This window comes from Grammomys surdaster, unplaced genomic scaffold (assembly GCF_004785775.1).
Source record: "Grammomys surdaster isolate TR1022 unplaced genomic scaffold, NIH_TR_1.0 1166, whole genome shotgun sequence".
In the NCBI taxonomy this organism is placed as follows: domain Eukaryota; kingdom Metazoa; phylum Chordata; class Mammalia; order Rodentia; family Muridae; genus Grammomys; species Grammomys surdaster.
In genome coordinates, this window is record NW_021605585.1 from 1,658,984 (window position 1) to 1,681,276 (window position 22,293).

Here is a 22,293-nt window from a genome sequence, read left to right on the forward strand (position 1 = left end):
AGGGGAGGGAGGGAGGGAGGGAGATAGATCAGAATTGTCCCTTCATAAGCCATTTATACCATTTATAAGTAGATGCTATCCAGGTAGAACAGGAAGCCATATAAAATTGCCTTATAGATATTCAAGCATAAGTAGGAGGATTGGTAGTCATAAGCCTTAGAGTCTCCTGAGTCTGTATGCTAGCTCTGTACTCATGGGTGAAGTTCATCAAAACTTTTCCACCTCAGTTTTTTTCATATTCCATTATATAATAAAAATGGTACTACCTGCTCGCCTGTCTCAAGCATATGTAGCACTTGAGACTGCACTGAAGTTATCAGTGTTCTTTAACTGGAGAACTAATGAACACCACCTACATCAAAGCGGTAAAGGTAAAGAATGAGTAAGTCACCGCTGGGGGAGACAAAGCATGCTTGTCACTGTAAGTTAGAAAAGGACAAATATCATCCCTTTCACTCCATGCCTGCTTAAAATAGACCAGAGAGAACAGGACATATGTACAGCCTCATTTAATTCCACTTGAATTAAGACATAAGTTATAGGATTTTCTTTCAACTTTAAAGGGTCAGGTGTGTACCAAGCTGGTCTCCAACTCACTCTGTAGCTGGAGATAAGCTGGAACTTCTTACCCCTCTGACTCCACCTCCAAAATCCTGGGATTACAGGATTATGTGCCACTCTAGTGCCAAGCAAGCACACTACCAACTGAGCTTCTTCAGCAGCAGAGAGGGCTCAGGATCACGTGGGGTACTGACAAATGATGGCAGAACCAGAGATTAGGTAACCCTTGTGAACACTCAGATGGTCCCAAGAGTTTCTTTTCTGAGGACCACAAGGACTCAGTAGGAGGCAAGTAGGAGGCCTAATGACATAGATTTCTGTCCACCACCCACCAAAAAAAATGACTATAACTTTTAGAGAATTCAGTGACAAAAAATGGTGGCTTATGAGCCATGGTTGGGATGGCAGCAATCACAGCACTTTGGAGGCAGGGGAAGGGGTGGGAGTGGGGAGCCCATGTGTTATAGAGATCAGGAGTAATAAGCTCTGTTACCCCACATTTTGTAAAACAGTGGCTTCAGGCTGGACTTTCCCTGTGTGATTCCATTTTTCCAAAGTAGCATTAAGCTTGTTTTGTTTGCAAAGGCAGAGGGGGATGACCCTTCACCTTGCTGGCACATTAACATCACCACAAATCCAGCACCACCCCTGAGGCACAAGCTGATAAAATTACTTATTCCTTTGAGTCTAAAGGCAACACTTATATTGTTAACATGGACATGAGAACTTACTGAATGCTGCAGGCCAAGGAAGGGCACAGCCCTCCCACTTAGACTCTAGAAGGTAGAGAACATCATATATATTGGGTCACAACAGCTCCAGTGACTTGTGTGTATACTAGTGACTCACAGTCTCAGGACTATTTACTTGGGTTGGGCATGGCTTCAGTTCATCAGGGTTCAAACCCCTTGACACGGCCTATTAGAGCTGTCATTATAAGTCCATTCATTTGTTCTTCTGGACTCGGTTCTGTGATTTGCCTGGACAGTCCTGCACATCTGTGGGGAACTGTGCCCTGTGGCTCTCCTTGACACTACTCTGTCAGGCAGAGTAACTTGGGAAGTTCAACAACTTTCCAACTGGATTCCACAGTAGCTCATCTAACCACACACAGTGACTCTCCACCTCTGCTCCCATCAGGACCTCTTTGAACTCAGCAGCCTTCTTAATCTTTTAGTAGTCATTCTGTAACCTGTCAATATACATATAATTACTGTAGGAAGTGTAATGTTTGATCCGGGAGTTAATATTAGTAATTATGATTGGAATAAAAGAACTGTGTTTACCAACTGTTAGGTATCATGGGAAATTGAGACTCTTTTGTAACTTGCAGCCTAGGAAACTGACGTTGTTTGTAAAGTCAATAGAATTCTAACAGTGTAGAAAGGAACAACTGTGTTCGTCTATATTGCTGTAGAGTGTGTTCCCTACATAAGCTGAAGGCAGATTTAGGCTATTAGGCTACAACAGTAATGAGTATGAGTGCCAGTAATGCTAGGGTACATAGTGAGACACTGTCTCAAAAGCCCAAAATCCAGACAGCAAAAGGACTAGCATATTTCCAATGATCAGAATTATAACTTATTTTTTAAATTAAAATGTTTTGGCAAAAGCAAACTAACAAGTCACCCTTCCATTTGAAAACTGCTTAAATCTCTCTCCTATCTTGGTATGTTGTTCACCTGGTAACAGGCCGACAATGGAAGGCAACCCACCCATGTAACGGGGAGCAAACGGCAGAAGGAATACTGTGAGGGAGTCTTCCTTTTCCAGTTCACTCTGTGAGCCTCTGCTGTCATATACTCTGCACTTGAACCCGACATTAATTTATACTGATGGCAAGCAGTATCCCTTCCCAATTTTCTGTTGTCAGTTTTACTAAATGAAATAAGTCTTTGTCCATAAAGCTGCTCTATAATCCGGTTTTACTTATCTACAGATGTGTGAGCCGCTTGGCACTTCTCTAACACCGCTGTCTCTTCGACAGCTACCATCAGGCACTTGCTCAGAAGGGGCGGCGGCAGTTACTTCAAACTGCATGACTCTATACAAGTGCTATAACATTCTTCGGTTTTTAAAGGGCATCCATTTTTTAAAATTGTCATTTGAAACTCTTTGGAAAACATGCATAATAATCTTAATGATGCCATCGAGTAGTTTAAATTCAAATTGTGGAGCATTTGAAATACCATGGTAGCAGCACTTTCCATAAATTACCTTCAAATTCAATACATCCCTACACACACACACACACACACCACACCACACACACACACACCCTCCCTCACAAGAACCATACAGAAAAAAAAAATCTAAATTACAGTTTCTTTTTATCTTGTCCCACTTTAACTTGCTTGGTTGATAAATTAGTGCTGTAGTGTCTGTTTATAAATTTGCCTGTACTTTTAAAAAAATACGCTTTTGTGATGGGTTAGTTTTTCGACTCCCCTCAAGGCAGATATAACTTTGTTTCCAGTCGGCTTGGCTTCCTCCTACATGTGCTCTCATGTCCAGGTGTGCCAATGGGCGAGTGTTTGGTGGTTGGTAATGCAAACCTGTTTCTGTCATTTATCCTTCACTCTTTCAAGCACATTTGCACAAATGTTGGAACTGAGTCTAACAGGGGGCTTCTGCTAGAGAGAGAACACCTCAGATCTCTGACTTAGCTCAGAATTAGACCCATCACAATTTGTAATCTCTTCAGATGCAAAGACCTTGCCACTAATGTTTTTGGAAAACATTTCGTTAAAGAGCCTGCTAGAAAGACTTCAGAACATGGAAAACTATAGCAAGAGCTATAAAACATCCTAAGAGGTCCATATGACCAAAATAAAGTGATCTAGAATGTGTTTTCCTGTGGTAGAATTCCAACCTTGTATAATTGACTAAATCAATCATAACTTCCCTTAAGGAAAGATTTTTCTTAAAGTAGGTGACAAATGTTCTTAGCCACTACATGCTATTGAGATCTAACCCTTCAGGTGAGGGCGACTGGAATGTGTAACTTCCTACAATGACACAGTAGTAATGACATGGTTGCCAATAACTAGACTGTTTAGGCTGATTAATTAAAGGCTGTTGTGATTTGTTGACAGTCCCCAGTCATAGTAACAGCTGACTGACTTGATGGAAGAGTAACAATCCTTTAAACTGCAAAGCATCTTGGGTGTTTGCTAGTTAAAACAGAGTATTAATCAATATGTTGAGTCAGTTAGTATTTATAATCATAAAGTATTATTTTCCTTACAAATGATTTTAAAGCTTTAACCCGGATTCCTAAATTATCCTATGCTATGCCAATGGGTCAAGAGAAAATATCCAGAGTGATGTGGAAGTTGGAGGGACAATCACTAACGACTCTGAAAGGAAGGCCAACAGAGGTTAAGCTCATGCACATGGCCCCAGGTAATGTGGAGACAAAGAACACAGCAACACAGGTAGCCTTGACAGATTCACATGCTTAGATCAACTGCAAAAACATCCCTGCATTCTTCCATATCCCTGCCCACTGTTCAGCTCTGAAGACAGTTTATACGCATATGGTATTGAATTTTAACTTCTATCCATTTGATTGGCTATTAACCATGTATTTAACAACGATTGTCATTTCTTTAAAATGTCCATTCAAAATCTAGAGGATCGAAGATGCTTATTAAGGTAGACTTTGCAGATTGGTCATTAGGATTTACATTAGGTGGACTTTATGCATTGGGTTCTTTAAGTAGGCAACTAGACTACAAAGATGAGAAAAGTAGACTCCCAGTCAGACAATGAACATCAAAGCCCCACGTCAGTGATGAGCTATCTAGGGTATTTTCACAGGGCCTTGGTTCTTACACATCTATTCTAGGAAACACCTGCCTTATGGGATTGCTATACATATCAAAGGAAAAACAACTTTGGATATACTTTGGGCACATGCGTTTAAGTATGTGATATTATTACGCTGAGCAACTGGTTATATGTTCAAGGGTGTATAATTAATATAGAGAACAAGCTGCCAGGGATGGGCCTAAGAAACAATGTCCCAAATTATGGTGTTTTGAAATGCTGAGGACTTTGAGTAGAGACAGATTGGACACTTAAAGATCACAGTGTCTAACTCTTTTCTTTCTCTCTAAAACACAGGTCAGTCTTTTTCTGGTTTATTTATTTGGCTAAGTCCCAAAGGAAGACAACTGTCGTGAGTTGCTTCCCTGGGAATCTCATTAACCAGGGAATATAAACAGTATCAAAGGAACTCGAGATCAACAGAGCCCCACAGCTGACCATAGGCTAGGATCTATTCTTCTGAGAGGTCATTATTCTGCAGTAGCAGCCTGTAGCTTATTCATCCTCTAAGAGAAGGGTATGGGAGTTACCTTGGGTAGTCACTTTCCTGTCTTGGACTATCCCCATACTTAATAAACTTCAACTTTCTCCTGGTCATCTGTCAACTGTGAGTTTATTTGATGGATGTAACCATCAATCCTTCAGAGGGTGGGAAGAAACTTTCTCCTCTTATACAATCCAGCAGTAATTGGGCACCAAGTTATTATTTCATGAAAATATTGAATAATAAGCTGGTTTTCTAGGCGCAGGTCAAATGGTCAAATGCAGCCCATCCTGGAGGTTCTTTGATGTTGGTCAGCTTTCTCCTGGTCCCAGGGCAGGATGTATTCTTTTCTCTGATCTCTCAGCAGTGCCTGGATCTCTCAAGCTTAAGTCAGATAGCTTTGCCTTACTTTGTTGTCTGTCTGACCCTTCTTGAGATCCCAAGTGCTCTGTTGGAGCACAGCCAAGTCTGCTGTGCTCTGCATTCCCAAAGCATGAGCTGTCTTGCACTCATTCTATGTCCCTCACAGCTGATGGCCCACTCACTCTTTAGTTATAAAAACTTGCAATCACTTAAAATACATGAGGTTAAATGCTCCTTTCTCTCAAAGTCGTAGAGAAAGTCCCCCCCCCCCCAGTCTCCTCTGTAAGAACTGCAACATCCTTTAGAAACTCCAGAAGCATGATTCACAAAAATAACCTACGCTCTATTATACTTTGAGCTTAATTAATAGTAATGCTTAACCTGCTACCTCTTAATTACATTGGCAACTTGGTGAGGTTTATTGATCCATGCATGAGGAGTTAATTCCATAAGACACTTGACAAAAAGCTCTTTATGGGTGAACACGGTGTTATCCCAACTCCTTTGCTGAAATGGACGGCAGGCACTGTCCAGCCAGATTCAAGGCCGGTTTGGCTTCCTGCCGACTATGCCAATTTCTCAACCATTTCATAGCACCCTGCACTAATACCCTATCAATGTTTTTCTTGTTTTCTTCAAAATATGTTAAGATCTAGCAAGAAAAAAAATATATACTGATGGGAAAATGTAGCAGCAATACAATACTTTAATCACGAGTGCCATTCCCATGGTGTGCTTAAGAAAGTCAAGTTAAGAGAGGATGCCTGCTGAGTACTTGTTAAGTGATTACTCAGCTCCTATTGCTAGGAGGGTAGAGTTGTGGTTTCTACCCCATAACAGTACTGATAATGTATTGATCAACCTATGGTCAAAAAGTTCAGCTAATTGTTATGTGTTTCTGTTTCTGTGGGTTAGTAATGGTCTTTGTGCCTATGACCAACACAAGGGCGGTTTGGTCTGGTTCATGATTTTAGTCCATTACTGCAAGAAACGCCAGGTGAAGATCTAACTGGTGGAAGGAATGTAAGCTAATAAGTGTTCACATGGCTGCACCCCAGGAGGAAGAGAGAACCACAGCACAATGGCCTTGGGTTTAATGCTTAAGGGCCCACTGTAGGTAACCGACTGCCATGAGTCATGGCCTACCTTCCCTAAAGGCTCCATATCTGCTTTCAGAATCATGCAACAAACCCTAGGAAGCATGCTTACCATGGCTCGCCCCATACATGAGGACAGGTGAGAAGGTGGTACACAAACTCAGAAGGGAGTGTTCACCAACCTCAAAGCCAGTTTCTGGTTCTTCGGCCTCCAGAACTATGAGAAATGATGCTTTTGCTACTGAAACCTCCGGCTCTGATATTTTGTTATGGTTAGTTTCGCTGTTGCTGTAATGCTTGTGTTTGTTTTGTAATAGCTGTTAAAAACAAACAAACAAACAAACAAACAAACAAACAAAAACCAACTACCCCTAGGATGAGAAGTATGGCTTTGAGTGCTATCCTGGTTACCAGAAATAAGGTTCGGGGTTTCACAGAGAAGGGACACACATAGAAAAACAAGTTTGTTCCCATGTCACACTGGTCTATGTGTGAGGGAAAGAGGGCATCAACCAATGTGGGAAGTAGACAGAAAAGGATTAAAAGAGGAGAAAGCTATACCCAGAAGCATAGACAGCCACTCTGGAGGCACAGAGAGATTGCACGCTCCCAACCACAGGCCACTCAGGAGGATCCTTGAAGCAGAGGTAGGTAACAGAATAGAATTCGAAGTTGACATGGGAGCCTTGCTGACAAAGAAAAGGTCACATCTGATGACAGGTGATGATTAATATTTAAAGACAAGGGGAGGGGCTAAGATTTAGATTCTAGTATCTCTGGTCTAATTGCTTTCCAAAATGGGTTTTATTTAATTTCTTGATTCTGTTACTTATTAATAAAAACAGTAAGAATAGTTCCCATTTTATACTGGGGGGAAAAATGGAGAAATTAGCAGTGGCCATCTGGCCCTTCCTATAGGCAGCTTCGTCCAGGAAAATCCGCCCGATGAATTCCTATGAGTTCCTTACTTCCCTCACAAGAGACTGATATTTTCTTCCTTCTTCCCTTTGTGCCCAAATAAACTCACTACCCTCTACTTGGTGGAAAACTACCTGCATATGTTATGCTTTATAACAGAAAACTTTTTAGGTCATTTGGCTACCTTGGAAAAATATAAATATTTACTTTTAAGAGGAATATATCTTAGAAGATTCAATTTCATTTCATCTGATCCTTCCTATCAGCTGTATTCTTCTGAATTTCTTCAGCCACCTCAAGAGTATTCAAGGGATTCAAGACATAGAATGACTGTTAAGGAAAGTGTTTACTGTTTTTATAAAAATAATTGGTCCAATGCTAAGTTTCACAAAATATATGCACTTAATACATCCAGATTGCTTTGTAGTACTTGGTTCATCCATCAGAGAAGATGTTTCAGGCAGATTTTCCCTTGTTAGGCATCGTTACTTCCCATATATCACATCTCTGTAAGATGGGGAAACAAACTTGCTCTGCAGGAATGATGACGTCACCTGGGGATGACATTCCTTAATCAGCAGGGAAGTGTGTTAAAGGCGTCCTCGAAGTTAACTAGCCATGAACTTTTTTATTGTTTATTTGAGCCTAGTTGTGGGAGGAACCTGGCCTGTCACATTCAGCACATAAGAGAACTTCTGATCAAACTGCTGGCAACTCTGCTGTGTGGGGCAAATCTGTGAGGTTGACCTTGGGCTCTGCAGCTCATGTGATGGTTGTCAGGCTGGAAACTGGACAGTTGGCCTCACTCTCAGGTCTTCTTGCTCAGTCTTTCATATTTACGTTCAGCAATGACTGCTCATTGGTTCCCATTGCCAAGTTTTCCTTTTCCCTTTCATTTCAGCGAATCTTGAAGTCCAAACTGTACCAGAGGGCAAGCAAACAGTATATAAGCCAAATTCTGTGAGGAGACACTGGGTTGAAGCAGGATCCCTTCCAACCTCCATCCCTCTCAAAGTAATGATAGGAACACTTGCTGTGATAAATGTTGTAAAAAAAAACAAAAACAAAACAAATAAAACAAACAAACAAACAACCCCCCCAAACCCAAAACTCAATAGAAGTGAGTCACATGTGACCTTCTTGCCTTTATATATTCAACTAAGATTTACATCATTAAGGAATATGCCAAGAAGCCACCAATTTTCTACCACTTATATAGTAAGGTTCAGTCCTATGCAGTGGGAAAAAGACATTTATGTTCAAGAAAAATCACATCTAGTTGTAAAACTTCCCAAAGGTTTTTCTTTTAATTTTATCTAATTTTTAAAATATATTTTGAGCTATTCTGACCCCCTATATCTTATAATTCCTCCTAGATCCTTCCTATCTATCTATCTACTTAACTTCATGTTATCATTCTTTTTCTCTCAAAAAATAAAAGAAAAAACCCCAGGAAAACCAACAAAAAGCTAAAAGTCTTGTCCAAGAAAGTTTTTGAAGGCTGGTTAATTGAGATGTTTGAAGGACAGAGATGGGAAGAGACACAAGAGAGACAGCAGCCTGGACCAGGGCAGAAAGAGAAGCTTCTTAGGCCACGGTTCAAAAGAGGCTACTGGAAACACATCTCATGGAAGAGGTAGAGAGAGAAGGGAGAAGAATCCTGAAGTCATCTTTCATGTGAGGTGAAAGAACAGGGCATGGATCTCAGCCCTTCATATGCATACGAACTGGAGGCCATCCTTGAGCCTCAGCCTCATAGACGGTGCTATGTTCCTGTCCCCCTATTCAGGGACTTGGGGATGGGGGCATGGAAAATGACTGAAAGCAGATGACTGCTGACTCTTGCTGCGGAAATCAAGCTTTCAGGACCTCATGGCCTCCCACCCAACACATTCCCTGACCATGGGGGTCCAGTAGTGTTCCAGAGACTGGAAGGTGACGTGAGCTAGAGATTCAAGTCAGGGAAGACCTCCTCTGAAAGCTTTGTTCATGGGCCTTGGGCTCTGGCCTGGTGTGATTACCCAATACAAGCAAATCAAACACACACACACACACACACACACACACACACACACAAACAATCAAACACACATCTTACTGACTCTAGTTCAGCTCCCTCTTGGGATGTTCTTTTCACCGTGTGATCATGAGAGGTAAGAAGAAACTGTCATTCCATATGTTCAGAAACTGAAGCTAATGAAACAGCATAGATGCTGAATGGTAGCAGGTCGGTCTGGATTTGAATTTACACATCTTTAAAATCACTTGCTATTGTATCTCCCTAACCTCAGGAGAAAGACTATATTGCTGAGGACCCTGGAGCTTATTTCAGATAGAATTTCAAGATAGAAATTTACAGCTTAGTCCCTCTTTCCACCTCCAAGCCCACTCCTTTCTTTATCTACTTATAAGAAATTTAAAGCTATGGACAATTCGTTCTGGTGGTGCAGAACAGTTCAGAGGGCTTCAGTAGCGCAGACTTTACGCTAGACGGCTAATTATTGTCCTTCTGTCCATTAAGAGTTGTAAGATGAATACGAAAGAAAACAAGGAATAAACAGGCTCCTTTCCTATTCTCTTTCCATCCTTCATCTTTAAAGCAGGAAGTTTGCTGAACCACAGCCAGCAATTCACTCAGCCTAATGAAGTGTATAAGTAATGGGATTAAATAATCTTAAACCATTATTGCAGTGGCCTGATGCTGACATTATTCCAAACTCTGTCAAACACTGGGTGGTGAGTTCATGCTTCATTTAAAAATAAACAAACTGGTGCAGGAAGAAGACTCTAGCATAACATTTCAGAGGCACTGAACCTGGAAATATGAGACCCTTCATTCTGAACAGAGCTAAAGCAAATGCTGTCCTGGTTCACTGTCCTACTGAAATGGGCAGAGCTCAGCTTTCCCCAGGGATCACTCTGCCTCTGTGGACACATAGGCCCAGTTGTTTCAAGTTTTTCCCAAAGAGAGAGGTTCTTGAAAGGTACTACCAAGGTTTATGGTTTTTATTCATGCTTTTCACATTCCAAAACATGTGAACTCAGGCAAGTCAACAAACTTTCTCTGTCTGTTAGATTTTTCAGCCATAAAACAACAGTACTGAGTTAAAGTACTTCTTTAATTTTTGTTCCTTCTGTGCCTTAAATATTTTGATTTTGTTACAACAGAAGTTGGTATACTTTGGGATAAGAGTTAGGGGAAAATGTTGTATTCAATAAGGACTTCCTGTTGTTCTGGTCAATCAAACAGGAGGTATGTGACTCAGCTTCTTTGACAGTAAAGTACTGCCCAATGTCCACTGGGGGACAGAACTATGTCATTAGCAAAGGGAGTCATTGATTACATATACTGCTGGTTACGAATGGATGGCTCTAAGGGTGGCATACAAGTGTCAGGCATGCTCCAAGGCACAGACTTCCGGCACGCCTCCCTTACAGAACTCCCAATGGTACCTAGTTGCTCAGTCTTTCTCATGGCTTTTATATAAGGGGTATTTCTCATGTTGTATTTTTAAAAATCTAACCTCGTAGCTTTTATCTTGTCAGCTTTTTAGGCTTCATTCTACCACTTTAGATTTAATCATGCTTTATAGTCTAACACTGTCTGTAAATATTTATACATTCTATATTTACAATTATGAAACACTGCATGTATACACTGCACATTGCTAGAGATGTGCATGGGCATGACAGAAGTGGGGATAGTGATCAGAACAAATAATCCAGTGCATTTCAAATATTTTTATTTGTTAGACTGGGTAACACATATGTGAACCTTTATAATATTTAGCATGTATGTGTCAAAAACCTATGGTAATTATGCACACATGTATGCATTTAGCCTTTTCTTTGTTTTCTAGTTCCAACTTCGAAACTTAAAAAGCATGTTTAAAAAATTCAAATATAAGAGTTGATTCTGCACATTCCTAGATCCAAGGTAAGGAAGGCTGGCCATGGTAAGCCTTATTCAACTAAACTCATTTCCTCATTTTACTTAGAGCTGCCTTTGTGTCCAGATGGCCGCTTGTTTTTAAACGAAGGTATGATATGCAAAGAGATGGCTCAGCTGTTAGAAGTGTTTGCTGCTCTTACAGAGAGCATGGGTTTGATTCCCAGAACCTAGGTTGGCAAACATCTGTAAGTCCAGTTCCAGGGGATTTGGGGCCCTTTTCTGGCATCCACCAGCTCTGTACACCCATCACACACACATGCACATACACACACATGCCTGCACTCTTAAGAATAAGTAAATTTTTAAAAGAACTTGTAGCAACATTTATGAAGTATCATTTCAGTGAAGAGTGTCTTTGGAGATAAGTGTGCTCTTGTCCTCCCTGGCCCACTTTGCTCTATGAGTTTAACCAAGTATTTTAAAGGCTCCTAATATTGTCCAAACGCTGCACTCATCAAATGACTTAGAACATTTACTATGTGACATTCAATTTACCACTCCAATTTAGGAAGCAGCATTCAACTCAATACTTCTTTTAGGATTTCTATACATGTGCAGTTAGGTTAGCATAGCACTTGCTCCCTGGGGCAGGCTAAGTTAGGGTCTGCCATCAGCATTGTGCTATTTTGATCTGACTTTATAAAGTGATTTGAGAAGTTCCTTTCTCAGAAGGTTCTGAAGATAGAAAGACTGCAGGCATCGTTTGTTCTTTGAAGATAGGAGAAACCCTGTTAGTGGCATTTCCTCGCCTTTTCTCAGGTAGCGCTTCTGACTTTCATCTACATTGCTGGGGTTATTTGAGGTTTTTATTTCCTTGCATATTTTAGATTTACAGGAAAGCATCTCTTCTATGAAAAGTGTAATTTTTTGAGGGACGGTCTACTGCATCCCTGGCTGGCAATGAACTAATCTCCTAGTCTTCACCTCCCTGGCTGGAATTACAGGTATGTGCTAGCATACCTGGCTTATAAAGTGCTGGTATTGAGCTCAAGGTTTTGTGCACGTTAGAAAGGCTAAATTGACAAAAAGTATACTAGGACTAAAGTGTTTCTCTCAGAGCAAAGGAGCCTAGATTCTGTGGAGAGGGAGGAAATGGCCTATAGTTATGCCAACACTTCTTCGTCTCCCCCACAGTTGTAATGTTTGTTTTCCCCCTTCTGTCTAGATTTATTTGGACCAAATTCATTAATTCCCACCCACCTCCCACACCTCCCTGTGAGATAGTCTTTTCTAGTCTTTGCTGGCCTTGAACTCACTATTATTGAGTATGCTTGTAGCTACCATTCATGATTTTTAACTTTTCAACTACAATACTCTGAAAATTCTAAAATAACTAGAATTGTTTCAGCTACAAATAACTTGTCATGACTTGCGTCCCACCCCTTCTTCAAGCATCTTCTCCTATGAGCATCAAGTTATCTTTCTGTACTCTCGCCTTACAGTGGCTGCTGCTGCTGACTCAGAACCCCAGCCATGCCCCTGCCCCACAGATATTATCATCTTCATTCCACAGTTTAAGCAGTCTGCCCCAGCAGGCTGCTTACTTATTTAACTTTTCACTTCTCGTTTATAGCTGTCATCTTTGCTGGATTCACCTAGAGTTTCCTTTCGGGATTTGTTTGCTTTTTTCTTGGTCAGGGGCCTCCTGTGTAATCAAGAGTGGCCATGAGCTTGTACGATGCCTACTTTAGCCTCCCAGGATGTAGGACTAAACTGATGTACCATATGCGGTTTCCTTTTAGATTTGGGTGTGATAGATGTTTTTCTAAATATTTTATGGATAATGGGAAGATAAATTTCTTTATTACACGGTCAATGTATCTTAATTCAATCAATCTTATTAATTGTATTATCCAACTCCTGTAATTAATTGGTCAAAGACTGAAAGAAATGTGCATTCGATAAAACAGGTGTCTCCGTTTCGCCTCATCTTTCATCAGTATTGCATGTTAGATATTTCAGAGCAGTGATATTTACAGAAGTGCAAGAGTCTATTCCTTACTGAGATATGAAATGCTTACCAATAACATCATGTCCACTGGTTAATTTGATAGTTTTGTCTTAAATCATATTTTGCCCTTTGTATAATGGAGTATTACTATTTGACTTTGTAAAATTCTTTTGAAATACTGTAACTTAATTATAACAATTTACTAAATTATCTTTGCTTATTTTTCTATTTTTTATTCTTTCCCCCCTTTTCAAACATTGAGATAAAAGTGAAGGCCTTACACATGTCTAGGCAAGAAGATTGCCACCCCATTTTTTTTTAATCAACAAGTAAGTAGTTTTACTGGCTCCTTGTTTCTCACACTTTCATCTCACCTTGACCACCTTTATGGAATGTTCTCATTAATGTGTTTATCTAATGAAAGATTTCTTTTGGAGTCACTCTTCAGAAAGGGTATATATTCTCTATGAATACACATGGAATATTTAAGAGATTATTTCTGTACAAAATCAAGTTAGATATACTGTTATACAACTAAGCAAACAGCTAATTAGGAAGCGAGGCGAGAGCATTTGGCATGGGTACCACGTCAGAGGCTCCTATAGCTCCACAGTTATGGCCAGGCACACAAGCACAGAGGCAGAAGATGGACGTTGAACAGATACAGTATGGAAGGATTTGATATTTTTCTTTTTCTACTTTTTCGCTAAAAAGTGTATATTAAAAGATATTTGTAAAAGAATTACTACCATTAAAAAGACAATTTTGATTCCAACATTTCTTGAAAATATATAAAAAATAAGACAAGGTAATAAATCCCTAAAATCCAGCTTGAATTAAATCTAAAAAAAATGAACAAACAAACTCACAAAAAACTCAGACAGCATCTAGAAAGGGCAATAGAGAAAAAGTCATTTAGGCCGGGCGGCCTTCCTTCCCTTCCTTCCTTCCTTCCTTCCTTCCTTCCTTCCTTCCTTCCTTCCTTCCTCCCTCCCTCCCTCCCTCCCTCCCTCCTTCCTTCCTTCTTTCTTCCTTTGTTTAAAAAAAGAACAGAATAAAATGTAAGGTAAAACAAAGCCCATCACACTGGAGTTGCATGAGCCTCAGTTTCTTGCTCCTGGAAATGACAATAAAGGACCAATCTCCAGGGCTCCTTTCAGGCCAACAGACAAAACAAAACCACTAAAAAAAATACAATTCTACCATTGGGCAGATGGCATTTGTCACCATGACTAAACTTTACTCTGAACATAAAAGCATTTGTTTTTGTATTGAGATTCCAGGCATTATGAACAGCAGGATTTGTAGATACCGAAGGAAAGACCGGGTGTCATAGCTTTCCACCTGTGATCTAATAATTCTAGAAAGCATAACTCAGGCCAGTGGTGGTTATCAAATAAAATCTTGGGAACAGAAGGCTCTGTGACTTTAAAGTGGGTAGCAAGTGGTTGGCAGTATTTCTGTGTTTTTGAAAAGATGAATGTTAGTTTTCACGGTGATAGCATGGTAAATAAATCAAATAAATAAATAAATAAATGAATAAATAAATAAACAACATAGCAAATAATGACCAGGTCAAAAGAAACCTTTCTGGTTTTCATTTTGCCTTTTACTTTGACCATATCAAAGCTCCATTTGTAACCAGGTCTAATACTGTCCCCTTGACTAATATGGTTCCAATAGGCAAGGCATGTCATATTGGAGGTCAGGAATAGGGGGAGATAACACACAGGTTCATGTAGTCAAACCTCATAGGAGCATGTTTTTAAAATATCGTTTCTTGTTCTCGAAACATTTTTTCTTACGATTGGGAGGGCACTGGTGAGCTGACAGTAAGACACCAGGAATGGATGTGTTTGTGTGTAGGTGGTGTGTGCAGCAGGAGCTGGAGGGAGGCAGAAGAAGCATCATGCTGATGAGAGCAGAGGTGGGCAATTAGGGGAGAGATGTTCATGTGGATTTTTCAGACTCTGTCCCAACTCTTTGGTTCCTTTTCCAACACCCACGTAGGGCCCTGGTTTGAGTTGCTTTTAAAACATTCCATTAGGACAAATGTTAGTACATAAAAGGACAGCTTTCCTGCAGAGGTACAAGAAAACTACATCTTAATGGAGTTGAAAATTTAGACTGCTTTAACTTCACCATTTAGTGCCATAAGAGAGCAAAAGGCAGCTAATGTGTTGGTTATTAATGTGCCAGCTTCTGGAACTTTCAAGTTAGTCTCCCAGGAGATTGGCTTGCTACTTCCAGAGGCCTGCTAGTCAGTAGGATCTCAATTCTAATCAAAATGCCTGTCTCTCTTTTCCAGCCTCTTGACCCCAAATCCCTGACCCAGTCGAGCATCCTGGATCACCATTTCACAAACAGACTTTGCCTCAGGATGTCTGATGTGTATGTCCCAAGGCCTCTGCTTCTTTACAATGCCAAGAAGAGACCAACTGTTCCTTTGTTACATTAACGCTCAGGAGTAAGCTTGTCTTAACCAGAGAAGAAGTTTCAAAGAAGCAGGAGGCCTTGTTGATGCCCTTCATGCCTAAAACCACAAATGACTGTAAGCAAAGCACTGATCTCCCATGTAACTTGTGCTTCTCCTATCAAGCCAATTACTCTCAAAATCTCTATAGCAACAGCAGCTGAGACATGCCTATGGTGGGCTACAGCTTCTCAATCTATCACAATAAGGTCACTCAACAGATGAATCCCTTACGCAGTCAATAGTTTCATGATGTAAAAATAACACAAATGTTCATTCCTTATCTATGACATTAGGGAAGTTTAACTTCATAAACAAAAACATTCTGGTACTTGGAGGCAAATGATGTACTCAACGTTATAACCAGAGAGATAGGACCAAGATAGATAGATTCTATTTAAATCATTTTATTTCCTAATAAAGTTTAGTGCTCTTACTTTTAATCTGTTTATTTATTCAGAACTATAAGAATAAGCAAAACTAATCACTGATAAGATCTAGTCACGTTTCTACTAATAATACAAGCATCACTTAAAATAACTAGGATGTAGCATACTTATTATATTAGCCCAAATGAGTCTAAATAAATCTGACAGAGAATAGCATATAGTTTAATATATGAGCTCATTGTTTGTAATGATCTTGTCAAATAGAAACAGTTTTCTAAAGAAACATTTCAAGGCGCTCTGTGTGGTAGCATATCCCAGCACCTATGAAACTGAGACAGGAGGAACACATGTTCTAGGTCAAAGCTAAGAACAGTAGGCACTGCCCTAGGGATTACTGATATTGATAATTTGAATTGATAATTGTGGTGGTTTGATTATGCTTGGTCCAAGGAGTGGCACTATTTAGTAGGTATGGCCTTGTTGGAGGAAGTGTGTCAGAGTCAGGGTGGGCTTTGAGAGCCTCCTCCTAACCATGTGGGAGACAGTCTTCTGTTTGCCTTTGGTACAGGATGTTGAACTCTCAGGTCCTTCTCCAGCACCATGCCTGCCTGGATGCTGTCATGCTTCCTGCCATGATGATAATGGACTGAACCTCTGAAACTGTAAGCCAGCCCCAGTTAAATGTTGTGCTTTTAAAGACTGGCCTTGGTCATGGTTACAGCAATGGAAACCCTAACTAAGACAATAAAGTACATTTTAAAAATCATGTTAATTTTAAATGTAAAATTAATTGTAAATTTAAATTTAAAAATATAAAAATTTCACTTAGTTTTCTTTTAGCGTTTAATAATGATAAAGGGATAGAAGGTAGTCCATAAACATACCGCAAATCTAAATAGATGAGAGGCTTAAAGTGAAGATTACCAATGAAGCATGCTCTCCATAGATTCGTATCAGGTACTAGACAGAAAGCAGGTAAAATACATATGAAGAGAGCTATACCATCACACTGAGTCAAATCTGTTCAATTGTAGATGCAGGTATACAAAGAATAAGAACTCAAGAGACCGTACTAATGAGATAAACCTAATCTGAAGAGATTACCGGGCCTTTAACCTCCGGGTATACAAACATTAAATTTAAATGTGATTTTAGGCTTACCAATAACCAATTTAGAAAGAAGTTTAAGTTTTGTTTTACAGGAGGCCTCATTACCGGATCAAGAGTCAAGCATAAGTGGTTGGTGGTTAAGTAACAAAAACAAACCAAACACAAGAACAGAAAGAAAAGAGTCCCACTGATTGGTGCCCAGGGACTTGATTGTCTTGTCTTTGGGACACTTGTGTCCAGCAGTGTGACAAGAAGCTGGATCCCATGGACAGCATCTCCTGTTCTAGAACTTTAGCTCCTGGAGAGACAAGCAACCCTAGTGCTGCCTGCCTTAAGTCTACCTTCCAAGCAGCTTGTTCTAATTCATGCTTCCTGTTTCTCTAGTCTCTCTGTTCTTTCAGCATGCAGCTTATTATAACGGTGAAAGTTTAGAAGGAATTGGAAGTACTGATACCTCAGTCAAAGGCACAAGGCTCATGTTGAACTCTGGAATCAATTCTGAACAAAGAGGGCCTTTAGGGAAAGTGGAACTGAATTCTGAGAACACTTAAACCTTTCTGGGTAGCTATGGAAAGAGGTCATTAATCAAGGACCAGAATTATAGGTTCTTATGAGGGGGAGAAATCACAGAAAGGATAGTAAGAGTCTCCATTATTTGAATTCACTCAGCTCTTCCATGTGTATGATTAAATATCTCCCAGATAGTCTTCCTTGCTTTAAGTGCAGTGTGCTATGACAGGCAACCAGAGGAGAGGGAACCAGCATCCTAAACAACCTCAGAGATCTTACAACAGCATCTGGATTCTGAGCTCCTACACTATAGAAAATGACTAAAAATATGAAACTGAAGATTTCCTGAAGGCACCCAGGAAAACAAACACTAAAGAAAAATGGAAGATAGGTATATCCAAGAAGCAAAACAGCCTCCTCGAGCTAAGTGAGTCTGAGTTTCAGCACACACAAATGGAATGGTAAACAGGTTCCCAAATCTAACAATACAGAAGCTCAGATGTAACATTTGTTGAATGGCTTTTCCTCAGTAGACTAAGGGTGCTTACAAAGATTGTCTCATTTCATCTTCAGGGGGCCTAGGAAAAACACTCCCATCATGGCCAGTATTAGGTGAGAAAAACTGAGGCAAGTAACTTGCCCAAGACAGAAAGCTTTGATTGAATTCAATTCAAACTTATATTATCTCTGCATGCTGATACAGTTTCCTACCCAGTATTGTATGTAATACCTTTGCTTACAAAGCATAAAAATAAACAGCTTAAGAAGCCTTTCACAGAAGCACTGTTACAGTAACAGTGATCAGAGGCATGCTAGAAAGGGAGCAAGCAGGAGCTATAAAAAAGGAACTGCTGCTTGCTAGGAGAGAGCTAGATGGCTGGACAAGGCTTTGCTGACTCTGCTGCCAAAACTTGCAGCAATAAATGATTGCACAAGGCTGTCCTGAGTCGCTGGAAAGTGCAGCCCACTTAAAAGAGGTCAGACTTATAAAAGGCCTTCCTCTTTTCAACAATGATTTCACAGGGTGGTACTGTGACCCTGAAGAGCTGAGTGACGTAAGAGGTGAGATTTTGCTGACTTGACTTTCTCTTATTACAGATGCTGCTGCTTTCGGATAGAGCATCACTGTGCTTATCTTTATAGTCTGAACAACTAACTATATGCAGCACTGCCCAAGTCACAGGACAAGGAGGAAATGTGACAAACGTAGCCCTGGCTCTGACTGATGGTAACCAGAAGCCACCCTCTGGCTGTGTTTCTCTTCTCACTTTAGACAGCAGGTAGGCAAGCAAAGTAAGATGGAACCCAGGAGATGCAAGGCAACATTACATAAATATAGAAAGTGTCAGTCATCGTGAACTGTGCTTTGTGCTATACACATCTTTGAGTTTCAATAAACTGGAGTTTTCAGAATTTTGTTACCAACTGTGCTAGCTTAGTTTTATGTCAACTTGACAGAAACTAGAGTCACTTCAAGGGAGGGAATTTCTATGAAGAAAATGCCATCATAGTTCTGGCTGTAGGCAAGTCTGTAAGGCATTTCTTCATTAGTGATCAATGGGGAAGAGATCAGCAGCCCACTGTGGGTGATGCCATCCCTGGGCTGGTGGTACTGTGTTCTATAATAAATCAGGCTGAGGAAGCGATGGAGAGCAAGTCAGCAAGCAGGATCCTTCCATAGCCTTTCTATCTTTCCCATCAGTGATGGACTGCTACCTGGAAGTATAAACAGAAACAAACTGTTTCCTCAAAAAGCTGCTGTTGGTCATGGTGTTTCCTCACAGTAGTAGTAAGGTGAAGACACCAACTAAGGCAGACAGTCCAATAAAATTAAACTCTGGAAATCTACAAAGTTCTGAGTCCCATTATCTTATTCTCAAGCTTTCTCTGTTGTTGAAATGCCTTGGCAGAGGGTACAACTGTGACTAATTTTTAGGTTTTCAAAAAGTACTACTTTTTCCATGAATATGTTCAACAGATAGATCAAAAGCAGAATGGCAGTAAAGGAATTTACTTTGGACATACAGTTTTCTTATTTAGCAAGCTACTCTATCAGAAGGTAGCGTAATAGATTAAGTAGCCATGTAAAATGCTAAGGAAATGTTATTTATTTTTAGTCACTAAGCTTTGCTATTCAGAAATAGCTTTGTTCTTTAAAACAGAACCATTTCTAGCTCAGTTAGAATCATGGTGCAATTCTCCTTAATACTCTATAATAAAGAGTTTCTCTAAACCATAGACAGCCCAGGGGGTTAGGGAGATAAAAATGATTCTGCAGAGATAATTAGTCCAGAAGTTTGGAAGGTCATTAGCACCTGCTAAGTCTTTCTCAAAATACTGAGAATTCAAATGCAGGATAAGATTTTATGACTCTGAGAACAGGGAACCCTTCATACACATGACAGAGAACAAAGTTTCTATATACATGCATGAAAAATGCAGGTCAGACAACCTTTCTGGTTGATCTTTAATTGAAAGGCAGCCCTCTCCAGAACACAATTTTCTGACTTCGTGTGAAGGGTAATTACTTAGAAAAAAATACAGCATGTCAATTTACATGTGAACATCTTTTGAACTTCAAAGAACTGATGACGACATTTATATTGAGTGACTGGTATTTGGTCAAAGAAGACAGAGCAGATGAAGGCCCAATGTGGCAACTTACGATGTAGCAGGGCTCACAGTATGCCTTCTTTTCCACTGCGTAGAAAGGCTGTCCTCGGAGCTTGACATCACAAACAATGCAGGTGAAGCAATCCACATGGAAGACCTGATCCATGGCGGTACATCCTGTTCCTTCTCCAACTACATTTTCCCCACAGCGGGCACAACGACCTGGAAGATAAGGGGTTGCTTGTTATAGAGGAATTCTTAGGTCTGTTCAATGAAGTCTAGATGAGGGAAATAGATGGTTCATCCTGCAGTAGCAAGAGACACAGCACTACTGCCATTGCTGTATTAAGTAGCAAGCTCACCAAAGTCTCCTCTGCACATAGCAGGAATCTATCTGAGCCAATTGAGCAGACAGCTAAGGCTCCTGAAAAGGCAATGGAGGTAAACTCATATGCTTGATGCTGGGGCCTGGGTACTGCCTCTAATCACATACAGGTAGGAGCAGGATTCAGGATGCTGGGGTTGAAAGGCACAATCTACTGAACAGAACAATTCAGATAAGCCTCTGTCTCTGGAAGAGTCAGTATATCAGTTAGTGTGTGTGGATCTCGTCTAAATTCAGACTTCATACCCTTTTTAAGTCCTGGTTGTCAATCTTCTGTAGCAGGCCCTCACTGACCAGCTCTTTCTGTTTCCAGATCACAGAGGCTGCTAGACCATTTTGTTCCCAATGGAGCCACTACTGCAACCCCACCCTGACTGTCCCCTATGGTTCTAGTTCTGTCTAGTTCTGTGTGGCTCATGAAGCCAAGTCTCATTCCACACGCTTGACATCATCTAAGATACTAGTACAGTCAACACTGTCTCTGAGTGATATCTACACCACTTAACTGAACCATGTACTATGTATGTGGTTGGGAGTTCCTTTGGAACCTAGTTCTCACTGTCTGTTCTGTAAAGGTAAAGTGTGTGTGTGTGTGTGTGTGTGTGTGTGCCTGTGTGTATCAGATTAGATTTTAAAGAACATATTAGTATTTAAACAGTAATAGACTATAATTTAGTATAAAATTTTAGGACTAGGTATAGTTCAGTGATAGAACATTTGCTTAATATATACTAGGACCATGAGTTCAAACCACAAGACCAGAAGGAAGGAAAGTAAATAAAGGGACAAGGATGGGTATTATTCTGAGTGGCAGCCTCTGTAACCCAATACCCTGGGATCAAAAGGGCCACAGCCACCTTGACTCCTTATAGTTCATGTCTACCAGGCAGAAACAAAACACTTCTAGGTAGCCATAGGCAACTAGGAACATCAACAAGGACCTGCAGGCTTTTGATTATAAATACCATAGACACAGCTTCATGAATTGCCAACAGTTTTTGAGGCTCATTTCTAATTCATGGCACCCTTATGTGGGCATACTACCATTATTCTTACTCTAAAGAAGAGGAAAGGAAGTTGCAGAAAATATTTAACTAACTTCATGCCTAAACATCCTTGCTTGAAGTGTCTGCCCCAACCCCACGGCGGCATTGCCTGTTCTGAGCTCTGGATGAACATCAGTGCGGGAGCTGGTATTATGGATCATTTGACGGAGTGACTTCTCATTGAGGAAGGCTTTCAGCACCCCGTCACATTGGACTGACAGCCACTTCACACTCAAAACTGGGAGGGGTAAATGTTTCAATAAGTGAGAGAAGAGGTAAATATATTTCTCTGGCTGCACATGGTTCTAGAAATATTCCTCTGTATTCTGTTGCAGATGAATTAATTTGAAGTATCATCAATGAAACACTGAGAACAAAAAGTTTGTCTTAAAAAATGAACTGTGTCTGCTATAACTGTACTAATATGAAATTTCAGGCTGGTTTTCTGATATTTAATACAAGCCTGGTATTTGTAATATAGTTTATAGTTGATTTTAATGAACTCCTACCCAACAGTTACCTTACAATTATTTTTATTATTAGACATAAAGTTAGAAATGTTCCTTTAAATTCACATACTTTTCTGGTTAGAGTAAGAAAATTAAGCTTT

The 22,293-nt window shown here is 40.2% G+C and overlaps 1 protein-coding gene across 1 annotated transcript in view; it reads right to left on the reverse strand.

Moving 5' to 3' along the window:
- Lpp (LIM domain containing preferred translocation partner in lipoma) overlaps nucleotides 1-22,293 on the reverse strand; it is a 424,227-nt gene that overhangs the window by 72,421 nt on the left and 329,513 nt on the right. The window contains exon 7 of the mRNA XM_028783897.1: nucleotides 20,305-20,474. Within this exon, the coding sequence (XP_028639730.1) occupies nucleotides 20,305-20,474 (170 nt within the window). The remainder of the gene's footprint in view (nucleotides 1-20,304; nucleotides 20,475-22,293) is intronic.